The 16,152-nt window shown below is 42.8% G+C and overlaps 1 protein-coding gene across 4 annotated transcripts in view; it reads left to right on the top strand.

Moving 5' to 3' along the window:
* PAMR1 (peptidase domain containing associated with muscle regeneration 1) overlaps window positions 1-15,923 on the top strand; it is a 152,504-nt gene extending 136,581 nt beyond the window's left edge. For all 4 annotated transcript variants that reach the window (XM_037019950.2, XM_073216401.1, XM_073216400.1 and 1 more), the window contains 5 exons: window positions 6,940-7,152; window positions 8,921-8,987; window positions 12,115-12,347; window positions 13,282-13,574; window positions 14,836-15,923. In XM_037019950.2, coding sequence (XP_036875845.2) covers window positions 6,940-7,152; window positions 8,921-8,987; window positions 12,115-12,347; window positions 13,282-13,574; window positions 14,836-15,372 — 1,343 coding nt within the window. In that variant the 3' untranslated portion in view covers window positions 15,373-15,923. The remainder of the gene's footprint in view (window positions 1-6,939; window positions 7,153-8,920; window positions 8,988-12,114; window positions 12,348-13,281; window positions 13,575-14,835) is intronic.
* The last annotated feature ends 229 nt before the right edge of the window (window positions 15,924-16,152 follow it).

The following is a 16,152-nucleotide window of genomic DNA, read 5'->3' as shown; positions in this document are numbered from 1 at the left end:
GTGAAGCTGGGGAGAGCCTTGAGATGCCTCAAGTACTGTAGTAAAATAAGCCTTAACTGATATCACTTTTATTTCTGGGTTTAAATGAAAATTTTTCCATGTTAAAGATACAGAAAAACATTTGCCAGTGACTTGTTCTGCTGGGCACAGGGAGGCACTCATTAAACATGTGGTGTAAGAAAATTAATGAAATCAATAGCCTACTACAGTGTACTGGTCTTTCCCCACAGAGAGACACGTGGGGCTTGCAAAGGCAAAGCAGTGATTGGGTTCTTTTGGCTCCTCGGGGCTTTTTATAGATCTTGTCTCCAGGTTTGAACTTAGAGCTTTGAGACCAGAGAAAAAAGACAGATAAATACTCATGGGTGTGTGGTGTGTGTCATAATGAAATTCTAGATTCATTCATAAGAAGATATTTTTGTGAACAAGGACATACTGATGGATAGCAATATAATGGAAGAAGTCTGTTTTCTTGCTACAGCTGTGATCTGCCTCCTCAGTTTTGTGATTATGAGGGGGATGGGAGGTGAATTCACTCCCCAAATTAGGGATGGAAAGTGTGAAAGTGTGGGCTTCCATTTTTCATATTCAGTGTAATTGATCTGAACAGAGGGCACAGAAAAAGTGGCATTATTTGTGTACACTGAAGAGCTGCTTTCCTACTTACGTCTCCACATCATCCTGATATGCCCCCTGATGTCTCCGCCATCATGTCCATTTCTTGGAGACCTAGACCTGGTCATCTCAGTGACCTTATTTTGAGTAAAAATCTCTGAGTACTGATCCGGGGAGAAAAAGACATAATTTTACTTGCATTAAATCAACTTAAATCCGACTCAAAGACACATAATTCATGCTTGTGAAAAATTCACAGTCAGTTATTGTTGGTGCCTCCTCTGGACCCCAGGGCTGTAAAAATCTCCCTGACTTTACACAGACAGTATCTGATCCAAAATATATATATGTATTCATATATATATATAAAGATATCTATATATCTTATTGTGTATATATGTGCAATGTTATTATTGTTGTAGATACATATATATGTATTTTTTTTTTCATTAGCACCAATTCATCCTAAATGACTAGGGCCTGTCTTAACTTTGCTTCAAATATGACATCAGAATTTAAGACCCTAACCAAGGAATAAAGGTAATCATGGGGGCATTAAGTGAATTTGAATGGGGTATTAGGTCTCAGTAAATACTAGCCAACCCTAGCAGTTGATTGTTCTGAATTGCAGTGAAGATTTCATCAGGTACAAGGGAATGAACTGGATTGCTACCACTTATCTTGCTGTGTTGTCTGAAAGAAAACATCTTAATCTGCAAGTAGGAAGCTGGATGAAATGGAACCAGGTCCTAATTTAGATACTTCTGCTAAGAATAACTATTGGGGATTTGTTGGAATTCAAGCTCCCTCTGTGGTGCTAGACAGAACTGTTAACATAGAGATGACCATTTAACCAGGGAGAATCCTTGAATGGTGGGTTCTGGATCCACACTGTTTAGCCTGGGGAAACCTACTGTCTCAGAGCACTTGATCCCTTCAGGTAAAACAGCTGTGTTGCTGTGGGGCTGGGCTGGAGCCTGAGGGTATCAGTGGAGGTTGGAGGCCCTCTGATAAGATCTAGCCTCAGTTGCCCTGCCAGCCATCCTCCACAAAGTCTCCCAGGGGTGCTGAAAGGCATGCAGGGCTCAATGCCTAGGGCTGAGACAAGTGCATCTCTGGCGTCTTGCCACCTCCCAGCAGTGCTGCCATGGGGTGGGCAGGGTGGGGGAGTAAGGGACCCTGAGGCCCAAGGCTAAGAAAAACAACAGAGCTGTCTTAGGTTAGTTTCCCAAACTACACCCTGAGTCATGCATATGGGACCTCATTTATTAAAGGGAGTCCTCCCAGTATCAACTAGTAAGAGAGTTAAGGAAGCAAGATAGGAAAGAGGAAGAAAGGAACCAAGCGAGAGTGATTTCAGTGGAACTCCCAGACTCAGCCTGAACCTCCGGGGTGCTGAGGAGTGTAAGTGACACCTCAAGGAACAGGAGTGGGCATTTGCACTTCCATACCTATCAGACATGCTATAGGCAGCCCTGGGGTGGGCATGAGGAGACAAAAGTCTAGGCATTTTTCAGCTCTTCATACAAACAAGATGATGCTCATGCCCAAGGGTAGGTGGCAGGTGCCAGCTCTCAGCAGCAAAGCACACATGTACAAGTTGACCTGCTAAAGGGATATGAGGGTGCCTGGGTAGGGCACCAATAGCGTTCACAATGCCATTGCTTTGTCCTTCTGTGAAGTGGTATCCCAGCAGGCCACCTCATACTGTCGCCCTGAAAAAGAAAATAAGAAGACAAGGGTAGATATTTATCCGAAACAGTATCTCAGAGAAACACACCCCTGAGGGCTGTTTTTGTTCACGAAATAACATGTAAGGGCATGCTAAATTTAATATGTTTATGTCCACAGACTGAGTCCCAAAAGTAACAGGGCAATGTGCTATTATTAATCATGGAATATTTTACTTAGCAGATGAAGAAACATGCTTCCTCAGACCAAAGATGCAGACGTTTTAAATTCTCACTTGGCTTCTTGTGAAAAATTCCATCCCACAGAGGAAAAATCAAACACAAAGCCTTTGAAAGATCAAATAGAAAAGAGTCAGGAGTCTGCTGAATGCAGAGATGCAAAGGATTCTAAAAAAAGAACCCATAGGGAGAAAAAAAGCGAAATTATTTTGAAATCTAACCCTGGGGAGATGTTCTGATGAGATGCAGATGATCTGTGAGCCCAACAGGTAGATGTCTAAACTGGGAGAAAAAAGGATGGATGGAGGAAGTCTTAGGATTCTTTTCAAAAGCATCATAGGAGTGGGTATAGCTTTGAAAGTGCAGAAAATAAATGACAGGGAAGAGAGAATAATGCCCAGTGATATTCGACATAGAAATAAAATTTTAAGGCTTCAATGTGCAGGATTAAAACAGATGAATGTCCTTCTTTGGTACCCAGAGTCTGATTCAACACACTAGACCCGGGTGTAGAAGCTCATCATGTATAGACATTACTGAGAAGCCAGAAATTAGAGTGGACTAAGCTTTATTCTTAAATAGACCCAATAATGGGCCTTAAGATTTCTTTGTGTTTTCCTTTAAGGTATATGAATTTGAGGAATTGATTTTTAAAGGCAGTTAGGTGCTTTGTAAATCAAGGCAAACAAAGGAAAGGAGACTGTATGTTATTTAAATTCCTCCTCAAACCCAGCCCAGCCAGATAACTGTTATTATCCTGTTTCACAGATGAGAAAAGCAAGGCTTGGAGAAATTCAGCAAATTTCTCAGGCCCTAGTTCATTAAGTAGAAAAATGAATAAATTTCTCCCTTTGTCTCTTTGACTCACCAGTGGAGATTTATTGAGCACATACTGTGTGCTTATTCTGGACACTGGGGAACCAAATGATTGTTTGAACCTATATCTATCTGATTCTGGAAGCCGTTTACTTTCCACTAGAGTCTAGAGACAGAATTCGTTTAAATCTGAGTTCATGGAAAGTCAGATTACTCTGATTATGCAAAATGGTAAAGGGATTTACATGGGGTGGAAAGATATGGGAACATAAAGAAAGGTGTGGAAGCCTAACTGCTAGGTTTATATGCTTAGCTGGGAGGACCAGAGCCATTTTGCTTAATACTTAAAAAAATAAAAATAACAAACAACGACAAGAATAATAAACAACAGACTTATAGTCACATTTTCTGGTTATGAAACTTGGGGAAAAAAGTATCAAAACCAAAAATCATTCTCAATGTTACAAGCCAGAGATAATGACTATAATTATTTTAAAGTATGCTTTCCCAATCTCTCCCCACACCTTGACCATTTAAAATGTTCTTTGATTTTGGTTTTTGACAATTTTATGTAATATCACTATATGTGGTTTTCTTCATAAATATCTGACTTGGGACTTTGTGAGTCTGTAGGCTGATGTCTTTGATCAGTTTTGGAAAATTTTCAGCTATTATCTCTGTAAATACTGGTTTTACTCCATGCTCTCTTCCCTTTCTGGGGTGCCAATTACATTTATTAACTTTCCCACTGTATCTGTATGTTTCCATTTTTCACCTTTCTGTCTCTTGGGCTTCATTTTGAATTTTTTCTTTTAAGTTCTCTTTCAGTTTATTAATACTTTTCAGCTATAATCAATTTACTATTAACTTAACTGAGTTTTAAATTTCTGTCATTGTAAGTTTTCAGTTCTAGATTTCTTAAAGTTTGCAATTTTCTACTGAAGTTCTCAATTTTGTCCTTTATTTCATGATGAACATAGTATATTTTAAGTAGTGTCAGCCAACTACACTAACTGACCCTTTATAAATCTGTTTCTATTGTCTGTACAACTCTTGAATTTTAGCTGTGTAGTCTGGCCTTCCATTTGACCCTAACTCTGAAACCTCATTTGGCTCTATCCTGGTGGCATTCCATGAACAATGACTTAAAAACAAATAATAGTTCTCCATTCTAAGATCTTGTCAAGTATAAGGGGCATTGTTAACTTAATTATAGCTTTTGGTTGGAAGTAAATAAGTAACACACAGAAAGCACCATGAGACCTGATTTCAGACATATCACATTATAAAAGAGTAGGCATCTAAGAATTATAGAAATAAGGCAGAACTTCTCAGCTTCAGATAGACTTGTTGGTATAGTTTGAGCCAGTTTCTCTTTAAGGTTTCTTTTAAAGCCTCCTCAGTAAAAAAGGGAACTTGAATTGTTCCAAGGCTTTGTTACCTCCAAGGGCTCAAGAACTTCCCAATGTTCCCGCTAGTTTAACCCACATAAAATGTAATAGAAATATGATCTGTGAGAATCCTGCCCATAGGAAGTCATGCAGTGGGAGCCTAGTATACTGTGGGAGTATTTACTTCAAGAGGAGAAAACCCAACTATCAGGCTAGTAATTACTTTTATTTCAGTAGAAGAGATTTCTCCTGCTGAGGCTGATATGGCTAGAGTATAGTTCATTTTCTTTCAGTACTCCAGGTCTGCTCTGAAGTACCACCCAAGTTTTCCTGGCCATGAAATCTAGCAAGAAGAGCTCAGAACGGATGAGGAACTACATTTGTATTCCACACATCAGAGCCCTTTGATAGGCTAACTGGCCACAGATTCCAGTCCCTACTAGGGGGTAGGGGCGGGTCTGTGGCCCAGGGCCCAGTGATGAATACAGCCCTCCTCTAAGCGGGGAGGCACTTCTCAATGCCAGCTGATGGTTGCCATGTGGGAATACAGGCCTGAGGTTTCCAAATCTGAATTTTGTCAGAGGCCAATAATACAGAAGTCTGTGGGAAATGTCCTGATTTTTATGTTACCAATGAGTTCCATTTTCAAAAACTTGCAGATGTTAATGCACCATGTTTTTGAGGAAATTGTAGGCTGTGGCTTCCTGCCAGTTGTTTTTGGGCTGCATGAGTTATTCAGCGCTGAATGAGTCTGTACTGTAAGAAGGTAGCCCCATCACTGAAAAAATATGGACTGTTTTCTCTGCCTCTTCCTTCTCCATCACAGATTCCTGGAAATCTAAGCACTGGGGCTTTCTGAGTCCCTCTGAAGCTTCAAAGAGTGCATTGCCTTCTCTACGCTTTTTTGGCATTTATAGAAAATTCACTCAGGGAGGTCCCATTTTTACACTTAAAATGTGGTTTGGGAGTCACCCACCAGGGAAGCTGCTCAGATGCCAGAGCCCAAAAGCATACAAAACCTCACTGAGATCATCTGCCATGTGGCTTATAGGCAGTCTTAGAGGAGACAACCAATAATTCGTCTTAATATTAGCAACCTTGTCAAATTGCACATAGGGTAATGATTAACTTTTAGTTTTCAAATATTTTAGAAATGTGTGAATGGAGATTCTTTTCTTGCCTGGAGGCAAGCAAATAAATCACTTGAAAGGTAATTGGGTCAGTTATAGGAAGAAAAGCATGTCAAATGCACAATCGCATTGCACAAGGGCTGTTTTATATGATGAGCCTGTGTCTAGAGGAAATGATTAAAAAGAGACTAGGGTGGCTGACAGAGTGATAGGTACCCAGACTCAGTAATTAAAGGTTGAGTTCTTCAGGGGACTTACTCTGTACCCTTAAGCAAGTAATATTCAGTGTTGTGCCATAATCCATCTGGGAAAAATATATTATCTATCTGGTGGGATATTTCCAGGACATATTTAATATCCTGTTCAGTGCTCAGAATAGCTGGTAATGCCATTTCTACTTTAACTAACTGTCCAACATGAGCTAGAGAATAGAAATAACCTTTGTAATGAAGAGTATTAAGTGTTTAGATTTGGAGATCAAGGAGAAATTGTTGTGTCTCTGAATTTTTATCATCTTCTAAGTATTTTTTTAACTATAACTTTCAACACACTGATTTTCCTGGAGATGAAATATAAACTCTAAGTTCATTTCATATATGTACTCTTGTGTCTAATGAGTTCTATTTTCCTGGTGCAACCCAGATAGGAAACTGAATGGTCTAGTTTAATTGCTCCAGCTTTAGGGAATGAAGAAGGTAATACAAAATGGTGAAAAACAATACCTTTTGAATACTGGTCATCAAATCTAGGTGAAATGTTTTTATTTTGTCCAGGCCTGCCCAGCTATCACAGTTTGAGAAAGACATGAACAAGATCATATGAAAGCCTGTTGGGGTGTCAAATTTATTTATATATGGAATGAAATACTTCTTGATTCAATAAATCACTAAAGCAAGGGGAAGACATGTTTCACACACACATTTGCTATTATGAGTTTTCTCTTGGTAGTTCCCTCGAGTGCCATTGTTGGCAGGCTCCAAACCGCTGCATTTTTGATTCAATGAAACATGAACAGATTTTATTCTAAAATGGAATGCTTCCGACTTTTAATAGCCCTCCTTTTCTTTTCTCTTTTAGTCCTTGAAGAACAAAACTGCTCAGACCCTGGGGGCCCAGTCAATGGGTACAAGAAAATAACAGGAGGCCCTGGGCTAATCAATGGGCACCATGCAAAAATTGGCACCATTGTGTCCTTCTTTTGTAACAACTCATATGTTCTTAGTGGCAATGAGAAGAGAACTTGCCAGCCGAATGGCGAGTGGTCAGGGAAACAGCCCATCTGCATAAAAGGTAACTTGCAAATATTTCTGAAGTCCATGGAAGTAGCTAGAATTGCTGGGCTTTTTGGTAGCTCCCAGACATGTTTGTGAGCCCCTGAAAAAAATGCCTTTCTCTCTCAAGTTCTCACATGAACCGTTTATAACTCTAGATTATAAACATCCCTAAAAACATTTGTTTCTTTTGTGGACCTTCAAAGGACTTGCTTATCACAGCATCTGATGGGATCAGGAAGATTGATATAGTTAACAGAGCAGTTTAGTAAAAATGACAGGGCAGAGTTTTACATATGCAAGCCCAAGGACAGAAGTGAAGCAGTTAACATGTATTTATGTACTACATTTATCTACCCTCTATGCAATATTAAATTAGTGTAGGAAATAGAAGAACAAAATAGACACGTCATCCCTGCCAGTGGAGAAGGTTTAAGATGTTAACATGTTTAAAACCATCTTAAAATGATGGTAAACCCTTGAACATTCAAGGCAGAGTTATAGGAACAGGTAAATAGTGTATGCTCAGAGAAAGGAACTTACCATATCACCTGAAATAGGGGCAATTGCACGCAGCAGGCAGGATTGGAGCCAGTATGGGAAGCTGGGAAGGATTTGGAGAAGAGATGAGGAATTGGCACAATATTCCAGTCATAAAACAAATGAAAAAAAAAAGAGATGTAGGTAGAAATGCAAGAATGGTGGCAAACTCAAAGTGAGGCAAACTGGGAAACTAGAAGGTAAATTTTCAAAGGTGTTTTGAGACCAGAAAAAAATGGAATGTTGTGGAGAGGAGTTGGAGCCTTACCCCTTGGCAGTGGGGTGTGTGTAGTTTCTTACTGAATTGATTCACTGGTTGCCCCAGGTCAACAGCCTCTCTATTTTGCGGGCAAGGTCACAATTACCTGGCTGTTTCCTAGGAAGAAAGACATGTTCTTGGCCTAGATTATCCAAATAATTGCCTCAAAGCCTCCACTTTCCCTTCAGGGTGTCTGTCAACAGCCCAACTCATGGGGAAAGGCATGAAAGAGAAGGGTTTGTGAAAGGAATAAATCACTTTAGACTTTAGCCAGAACCGACCTTCACCCCCAGCAGCACAGATTCTGATTCTTGATTTCATTAAGGATGGAAACGCTGTTACATACATCCTTGGAGATTTTTGTGAACCCTTCTCTTACAAATTAATATGACCCAAGTTCTCCAGTTTGCTAATTAGATGAATGTTGGCTGCCTGACTGGGAAAATGAGATGGGAGGGATTCCTTTTCACTTGTGAAGAAAGACTTCAACAAAATTAAACTGGGCTTTGAAGGTGCCCTCAAAAGGTTGTTAAGAGCCTTAATTACAGAGAAAGGATATGGAAGAATCAGTTACTCAAGCTTTGTCGGTGGTTGACACCGCTGTCTGCTTTTCAGTGAGAGCCCTGTAATTCCCTATGATGGGCTATATTTTAGAAATTTCACTTTGACTTCTATTCCATTTTCCATCAAGTTCGCTAATATTATTCATGTTAACAGATCATCCTAGTCTATTACCTGCCACTGTTCCAAATCACCCAACTTTGCAGAGGTGTTTGCTTTGATTCTTCAGAGGGGCTTGTGAACTTAGAGGAAAGGCAGCACCCTGCTGCTGAGGGGGCTGTCCGAGCTTAGCTGTGTGTGACCCCTCTGAGACCCCAGGGAATAAGCACCTGGTGTCCAGAAAGGGTGGTCAATGATGACCCTGAACTGAATGCTGTGAACGGTCAATACGGGAAAAGATTATGCAGCATTCGCTCTTTCTCTCTAGCCTGCCGAGAACCAAAGACCTCAGACCTGGTGAGACGGAGAGTTCTTCCAATGCAGGTTCAGTCAAGGTGACATGGAAATACTTGAACTCTGCTTTAAAGGCAAATGAATGTGTCTCTTCTGCCCCCTCCCCCCTCCCCTTCCCCACTTGTGTTTGGCCAAAGACAGTCTGTGTTTCTTGGGGACACTCAGTGCTAACTGGTCATGAAAGAACAGAGCTTGTTAGATGGAGGCTTGTTAGCCAAGTGTCTTTGGCCAAGAGGTAGCAACTGTTGGCAGATGTACAAATTTCATTGGATCATGGGAAGCAAGACTTTAAGATGATCTTTAAGGAACTGGATTTTAGTACTTGATTCTTCTTAAAATTATTATGTATTTATTATAGCAGCTTCTAGGAGATGGCATTCCTACCAAACCCAGCCCCCTGTGGCTTAGGGAGATGCTCTTGGTAGTAATCAAGCGGATGAGGTAGGCTGGTGGAGCCCAGGAACTAGAGATAAATGCCCTGCCCGGATGAGGGATGTGAGCCCTCAGGTACGACAGCCCGGCCTTTCTCCTGCAAAGACAGAGGTAGGGACCACCGGCAGGGAGAGCATAGGCCCATTTCTACTTATCCTTGTTTCATAGGAAATACTCTTTTTATCTAATCTCCTACCATTCTCCTCACTCTCCCCTCCAGCTACACGGACCGCCTTGCTTTTCCACTATGCCGCCAGCACCTTTACATGTGTGGCTCCTTCTGTCTGGAACCTGCTTCCACTGAATTTCAACCAGGCTAATGCCTCACTTCGTTCAGTTCTCTGCTCAGTTTTTACCTGGCAGAGAGACCTTCCCTGACTGTCCCCACTCCACCCTCAGCGCAAGAGCTGACTTCCTTGTCCAGCTCCTGCAGGCCTGCGCCATGTTGCAGTTTTCATCCTAGCATCCATCTGTACCCATTGTCTTATGTACATTTTTTTGTTTGTTTAATTTCTGTCTCCCCCAAATGCCACCAAAAAATGTAAAAGTTACAAGTGCAGGAACATTTTCTGTTTGGTTAATGGTGAAGTTCCAGTGCTAAGAACAGTGCCTGCATAGTAGGCACCCCAGAAACATTTACGGATGAGTGACTGGGCTGACAGACAAAGGTTCAAGAGTGGATTCTGGTTCTGTCTCTCTTTTAGTTCTTGGGCAAGTTCCTAAATTGCTGAGGCTTTAGTTTCCTCTTTTGAAAAAATAAGGATAATCATAGTAATAATATCTGTTTCTGGGGATAGTTGTAAGGATTAAATGCAATGCTAATAGTGTTTGTTGAGTATTTGCTCTGTGCCTGTTACTCTTGTGAGTGTTTTACATGTATTAGCTCATTTAATCCTCACTACCACTTCTGAGGTAGGTGTTATTATTACCATTTTGTTATAGATTTTATTACCATTTTTGTTACAGAGAAGTAAACTGAAGCTCAGAGAAGTTAAATAATTTGCGCAGGGTCACCTTTCTAGAAGAAGTGGCAAAGCCAGGATGCAAATCCAGGGTCTTCAGAGCCTTCAGGGTCTCAGGCTCTGCTCTCTTTGGCACTAAGCTTTAACTAAGGTCCGTGTAACTGCCTTAGCAAAATGCCTTGCACATATGAAGGTCTGTCAGTGGTCACTATTGCTTCTAGGAACAGGGACAATGAATCCCAGTGACTGGCACGAGACCTGAAATATTCATAAATTAGGATAGTCATCAATCTCTCGCCCTTCCTCTGACTTTCTCATTCCATTTCTGTCTTTCCCTCTGAAGGCAAGGCATTTCCTTGGGAACAGTGGCAGTAGAGTCCAAATTCTGTCCCCTTTTCTGATCTTTGTGATTTACTTGGGGGTAGACTCTCCACTCAGTATGATAAACCTGTTCTTCCCAAGTAGCAGAGACCCTGAGCTGTTGAAAAGACCACTCAGTTTGCATTTTAAAAGCAATTGGAATGGGAAATTATAAGAGGTGACAAGGTGCCAGATACGCTTTCTCATGTAGATGAGAAAGCAAGCCTCAAACTTGGCTTTAAGGAGCTGTCTGAAAGATAGGCTGCTGGAGTGGAGTTATGCCTGGGAACTCACAAAGCAGTGCAGACCTTCAACACATAGTCCAAAAATGAGCTTGTTTTCAAGTTCAAATGCTCCTTGAACTCTGGGCCTCATTCTAAACATGAGCTAAAAGCTTTGTGGAATGAAACCAGTGTGGATGTAATATGTGCTCTGAGTGAAGCACTGTACAGACACATGAAATAGATTTCCTAAGATGGTAGTAAATTGGTAGAGACACTGGCTGGGAATCATGACTGCTAAGCACTCACTGCCTTGGGCACTGTCTTGGCTTCCTGTGTGCCTGCGCCTCAGACACTCCCTTACCTCCCTGGGCTTCCTTTCTCCATTCATCAAGCAGGGATGAAAACATTGTTTCCTAAAGGAATTCTAACTTTTCAGTTCCCAGTCATTATGCACTGATATAAAAGGAACAGAAGCTGTACAATGTGCACACCTCTCTCCCAGGGGTGGTCTCTGGGGGCTTCCATTTCAGAGCTCATTCAAAAAGCCTTTTCACATTTACACACAAAGCTCCATATTTCCGCTCATCAGTGTGCCCTGAGAAAGTTCTGTTCTCTGAGGTGTACTAATTACATCTGCTAACTGCTACATCAAGCTATTGTATTAACATCGGTTAGTTGAGTCAGTTCTTAATATTGCCCCATTTTGATAACAGTTAGAGTAAAACAATATGCCTGGATTTCTCTCACTCAGATTAACTTTCCTTCCTGTTTAATTTCACAATTTGTGTGTGTGTGTGTGTGTGTGTGTGTGTGTGTGTGTGTGTGTGTGCATGTTATAGCCTACTTTTTGATAGCAGCTATTATGGCAGATATCGCCCTGTTTGGTTAAAATCCTAGGCTACTAGAAGCATGCCATGCCAGAATGGAGATGAAGGAATAAAGGGTGAGGAGTGCAAGAGAATGTGCTTTGTGGTTCAATGGAAGAGAGAGAGAGAGAGAGAGAGAGAGAGAGAGAGAGGAGGGAGAGGGAGAGAGAGGTGAATGGGGAGAGAGGGAAAGAGACAGAAAATGACATAGCCATTTTTTTCTCCTGAAACCACATATCTACGTGGAGATTGGCATGGATACTAAAGAGGCCACAATGACTGTCTCTCGCCCTGCTCTCTCTGGGCCCGTGTGCCCCGGTGCAGGGAGACGCCATTGCACCAGCTGTACTCGGCATCCTTCAGCAAGCAGAACTTGCAGAGCACCCCTACTAAGAAGCCAGTCCTTCCCTTTGGGGACCTGCCCGCTGGGTACCAGCATCTGCATACCCAGCTCCAGTACGAGTGCATCTCGCCCTTCTACCGCCGCTTGGGCAGCAGCCGGAGGACGTGCCTGAGGACAGGGAAGTGGAGTGGACGTGCCCCGTCCTGCATCCCTAGTGAGTCAAGGCTTGTCCTGGGGCTGGAGCAGCTTACATCTTTCATGCCTGCTTGTGGAAAGCCATTAACTCTGTTGAAGGCTTTTTGGGGAAGGCTCCTTGTCCAAATGGTCCTCTAATGCATTCCATAGCGTGGTGATGTCTGAAATTCCACAGTTAGGGCGTCCTTCCTTTGGCTTAAATTTATAACTCAGGAAAAATTAACTCATTAAATCTTAGATGACTTCTTTGGGGAAGGGCATACTTTCTTGTGGATAACTCTATCATATTTACTTGGAGAAAAGGGAGAGAATGGTCATTAAACACCAAGGGGGGAAAAGGATAAAGGTGCAAAAGGCTTTCCAGTTCTGTCATTTTGGTTACCCTGTCTTAGCTCCATGCTCATCATCCAATAGTATTAAGTAAGCAATTGTTATTAATTCGGTAATGAGGTATTAATTACCCATAACTTTATGATGATGATTACTGAGATATGTGGCGGTGTTTGGAATGGAGTGTTACATATACTAAGCTACATTCCCTCCTCTGTCAAAGAACAGTATGGCTTCATTCATTGTGGTCATGTTTGTAATGATAGTCATGATATTTTCAGTCTGTTTAAATATGCATCATCTCATCCAGTCTCTTCAAGAACTCTATGAGATAACTGTGATTACTATATCCATTTGGCAGGCAGGAAGACTGAGGCTCTAAGAGATTAGGCAGCTTACTCAAAGTCCTACTAATAGTTAAGTGCCTGGGACCAGAAGTCTCCAATCTTAATCCTAGACTTCATAGCCAACCATGTTGATTGATTAATATTTAAAGGGGGAAAAAATAGAATCTTAGTGGTCAGCACACCCATGGGACCCACCTTTCCAGATTTGGGCTCTCTTGGTAAAATGACACATTCGAGGCCTGAGCTTATTTTACTGAACTGGTGCTTTCTCCATAGTCTGTGGGAAAACTGAGAACATCACTGCTCCAAAGACTCAGGGGATGCGCTGGCCATGGCAGGTAGCCATCTACAGGAGGGCCAGCGGGGTGCCTGGGGGCAGCCTACACAAGGACACGTGGTTCCTGGTCTGCAGCGGCGCCCTGGTGAACGAGCGCACCATTGTGGTGGCTGCGCACTGCGTAACAGACCTGGGGAAGGTCACTGTGATTAAGACGGCAGACCTCAAAATTGTCCTGGGGAAATTCTACCGGGATGATGACCGAGATGAGAAGACCATCCAGAGCTTGCGGGTAAGAAAGGGTTGTAACTGGAAACTGGGTCTCAGCTCAGCAAACTTGAAGCACCAGCAGAGCAGTGACTGTCTGTCCTGTTACTAAAGCACGTCAGTACCCGGCCTGCCTGAAGCAGATGTCCAGGACCTCATGTTGACTGACACTAAAAAAAGGCATCCAGAAACTGTGGGTCTTTTTTCACCTTAATTGCTTTAAAAATAACATAGTAACAAATATTATTCATCATTGTAGTCATCAAAGGTTAATCACCTATAATGTTTATGGCATATAAGGTAGGCTTTGAGGACATAGAGAGGTTTTATCCAAGATATTAATCAATTTACAGTATTCTTCTCTCTTTCCCTGCCTGTCTTCCATTTCCTCACCACCCCTGGCCAACTATCACTCCATCTGTTCATCCTTCTCTTTGCCCATCCATCTGTCCATTCATCCATCCTTCCATCCACTGTTGTTGACCTCCCACTGTATGTCATTCACAGGGAGAGATACAGAGCAGAATAAGGCATGGTTTTTATCCTACAGGTCCACAGGCTAGTGGAAGAGACAGACCAGTATATTGTGATTAGTTCAACACAAGAGAAGTCCTGAGGAATGAGCCCATATGTAGCTGAATTAATAGGGCGTGCACATCAACATGCCTCAATGTACTGCATATGTAAGATCCAAAAGGCCCCCTTCAAAGAGAATGATCAGCAAGGACTGAGATCATCAGTGAAGATCTTGGTGGAAAAGTCTTGTGGACCATTCTGTGTGTAGCTCTGTTACTGACTTGAAGGTAAATGGCATTTTTTGAAGTGAGCCAGAAGTTGCAAACTGGTAGCCCATAGGGGTTTGTGTTTTGATAGCACTAAGACTTATTTTTTAATCAATTATTTGCCAACATTTAACAATCAGAAGGTTTCAAATAAAGATCAGGACTCTATTCTCTAGCAAAGTGAGAGTGGTGGCCCCATTTCTACGTGGCAGTGGTCAGCCGGGACAACTGCCCACTCTAGATGGGGTATGCCAGCTCACTCTCTGTGGCCTCACCTGTCCATTCCACTTACTTAACACCACCTGCCAGGCCCCAAAAGGCATGTCAGTTTGCAACCCTCGCACTAGAGTAATTGCTTTCTAGGGTCCCTTGAACAAAGTATCTCCAAATAATAACACCTGTCTCTCAGAAATTTTCTCTGAATTATGTAACCCTAGGGCTCGCTTGCTTTTGCTCACCGTGGGGTTGCTGCTCACCATTGTTGTCTGTTCCTTGTGTTTGTAGATTTCTGCAATCATTCTGCATCCCAACTATGACCCCATCCTGCTGGACATGGACATTGCCATCCTGAAGCTGCTAGACAAGGCTCGCATCAGCACCCATGTGCAGCCCATCTGCCTCGCAGCCCCTCGGGACCTCAGCACCTCCTTCCAGGAGTCCCGCATCACTGTGACGGGCTGGAACGTCCTGGCAGATGTGAGAAGTCCTGGCTTTAAGAATGACACGCTGCGCTCTGGGGTGGTGGGAGTGGTGGACTCGCTGCTGTGTGAGGAGCAGCATGAAGACCACGGTATCCCAGTGAGTGTCACAGACAACATGTTCTGCGCCAGCCGAGACCCCACAGTGCCTTCCAACATCTGCACTGCAGAGACGGGGGGCATTGCGGCTGTGTCCTTCCCGGGACGGGCATCACCTGAGCCACGCTGGCACCTGGTAGGGCTAGTCAGCTGGAGCTATGACAAAACATGCAGCCACAGACTGTATACGGCCTTCAGCAAGGTACTACCTTTTAAAGACTGGATTGAGAGAAACATGAAATGAGCCTGCGCCCATTGGGAAGTTTTTCCATGCATCCATCGGTACATGTGTTACATGAGGTGTGAACCTGAAGGGTGATGCTCCCTGTGAGTTTGACTGCGCCAGGGCTCTGACTTCAGGGAAGAAACTTGGTAAAGGGTGAGTAGAGCTCACTTTCTGGTAGGCATTGCCTCCTTGACTGCTCGGACTATTTAGAAGACACCAGGGCTGCTTGCAAGAACTAAGTTTCTTCAAAAAGACTTTATGAATAGCAAAGAAAAGGTCCCCATTCAACCGACCTGGTGGCCTTCCCCACCTGCTCTAGTGGTACGAATGTCATGGTCAGCTCTGGTCAAGAGAGGGCTGACCAGGAGATCTGGGCCTCAGAGGCCTCTTCCAAGCTCCAGCCAGACCAAGTTCCAAAGAGCCACCTGTGTGACAACCCAGGACAGTGGAGTTTGAATATGGTGTGGGCTTTCGTGTACATTACCACATCACAGTGGGGTCCTTTTCCTTCCCAGTCCCCTGTACACATTTTAATAAAATGAAGGTTGCCTTCTGACCTACAGAACAGATGTGCTGTGGCTCTGATTCCTATATACTCAATACCAGCCCTTGGAGTTTGCTGAGTCGTGAGCTGGAGGAGGAGGGACATGGGGGGCCATCAGTTAAATCAACAACAGAGGGAAATACCAGGAATTAGATCATTTCTCATGTCACCTCTGGTTCTTATGTTCTAGATCTAGCACACAACCCTGCTTTGAACCTCCATAAATCATTATGGCACACTTTTTTAGCATCTGA

This window comes from Manis javanica, chromosome 11 (genome assembly GCF_040802235.1).
Source record: "Manis javanica isolate MJ-LG chromosome 11, MJ_LKY, whole genome shotgun sequence".
Taxonomy (NCBI): Eukaryota; Metazoa; Chordata; class Mammalia; order Pholidota; family Manidae; genus Manis; species Manis javanica.
The sequence above is the reverse complement of the archived record's forward strand: the minus strand, read 5'-3'. Positions and strand labels throughout refer to the sequence as shown.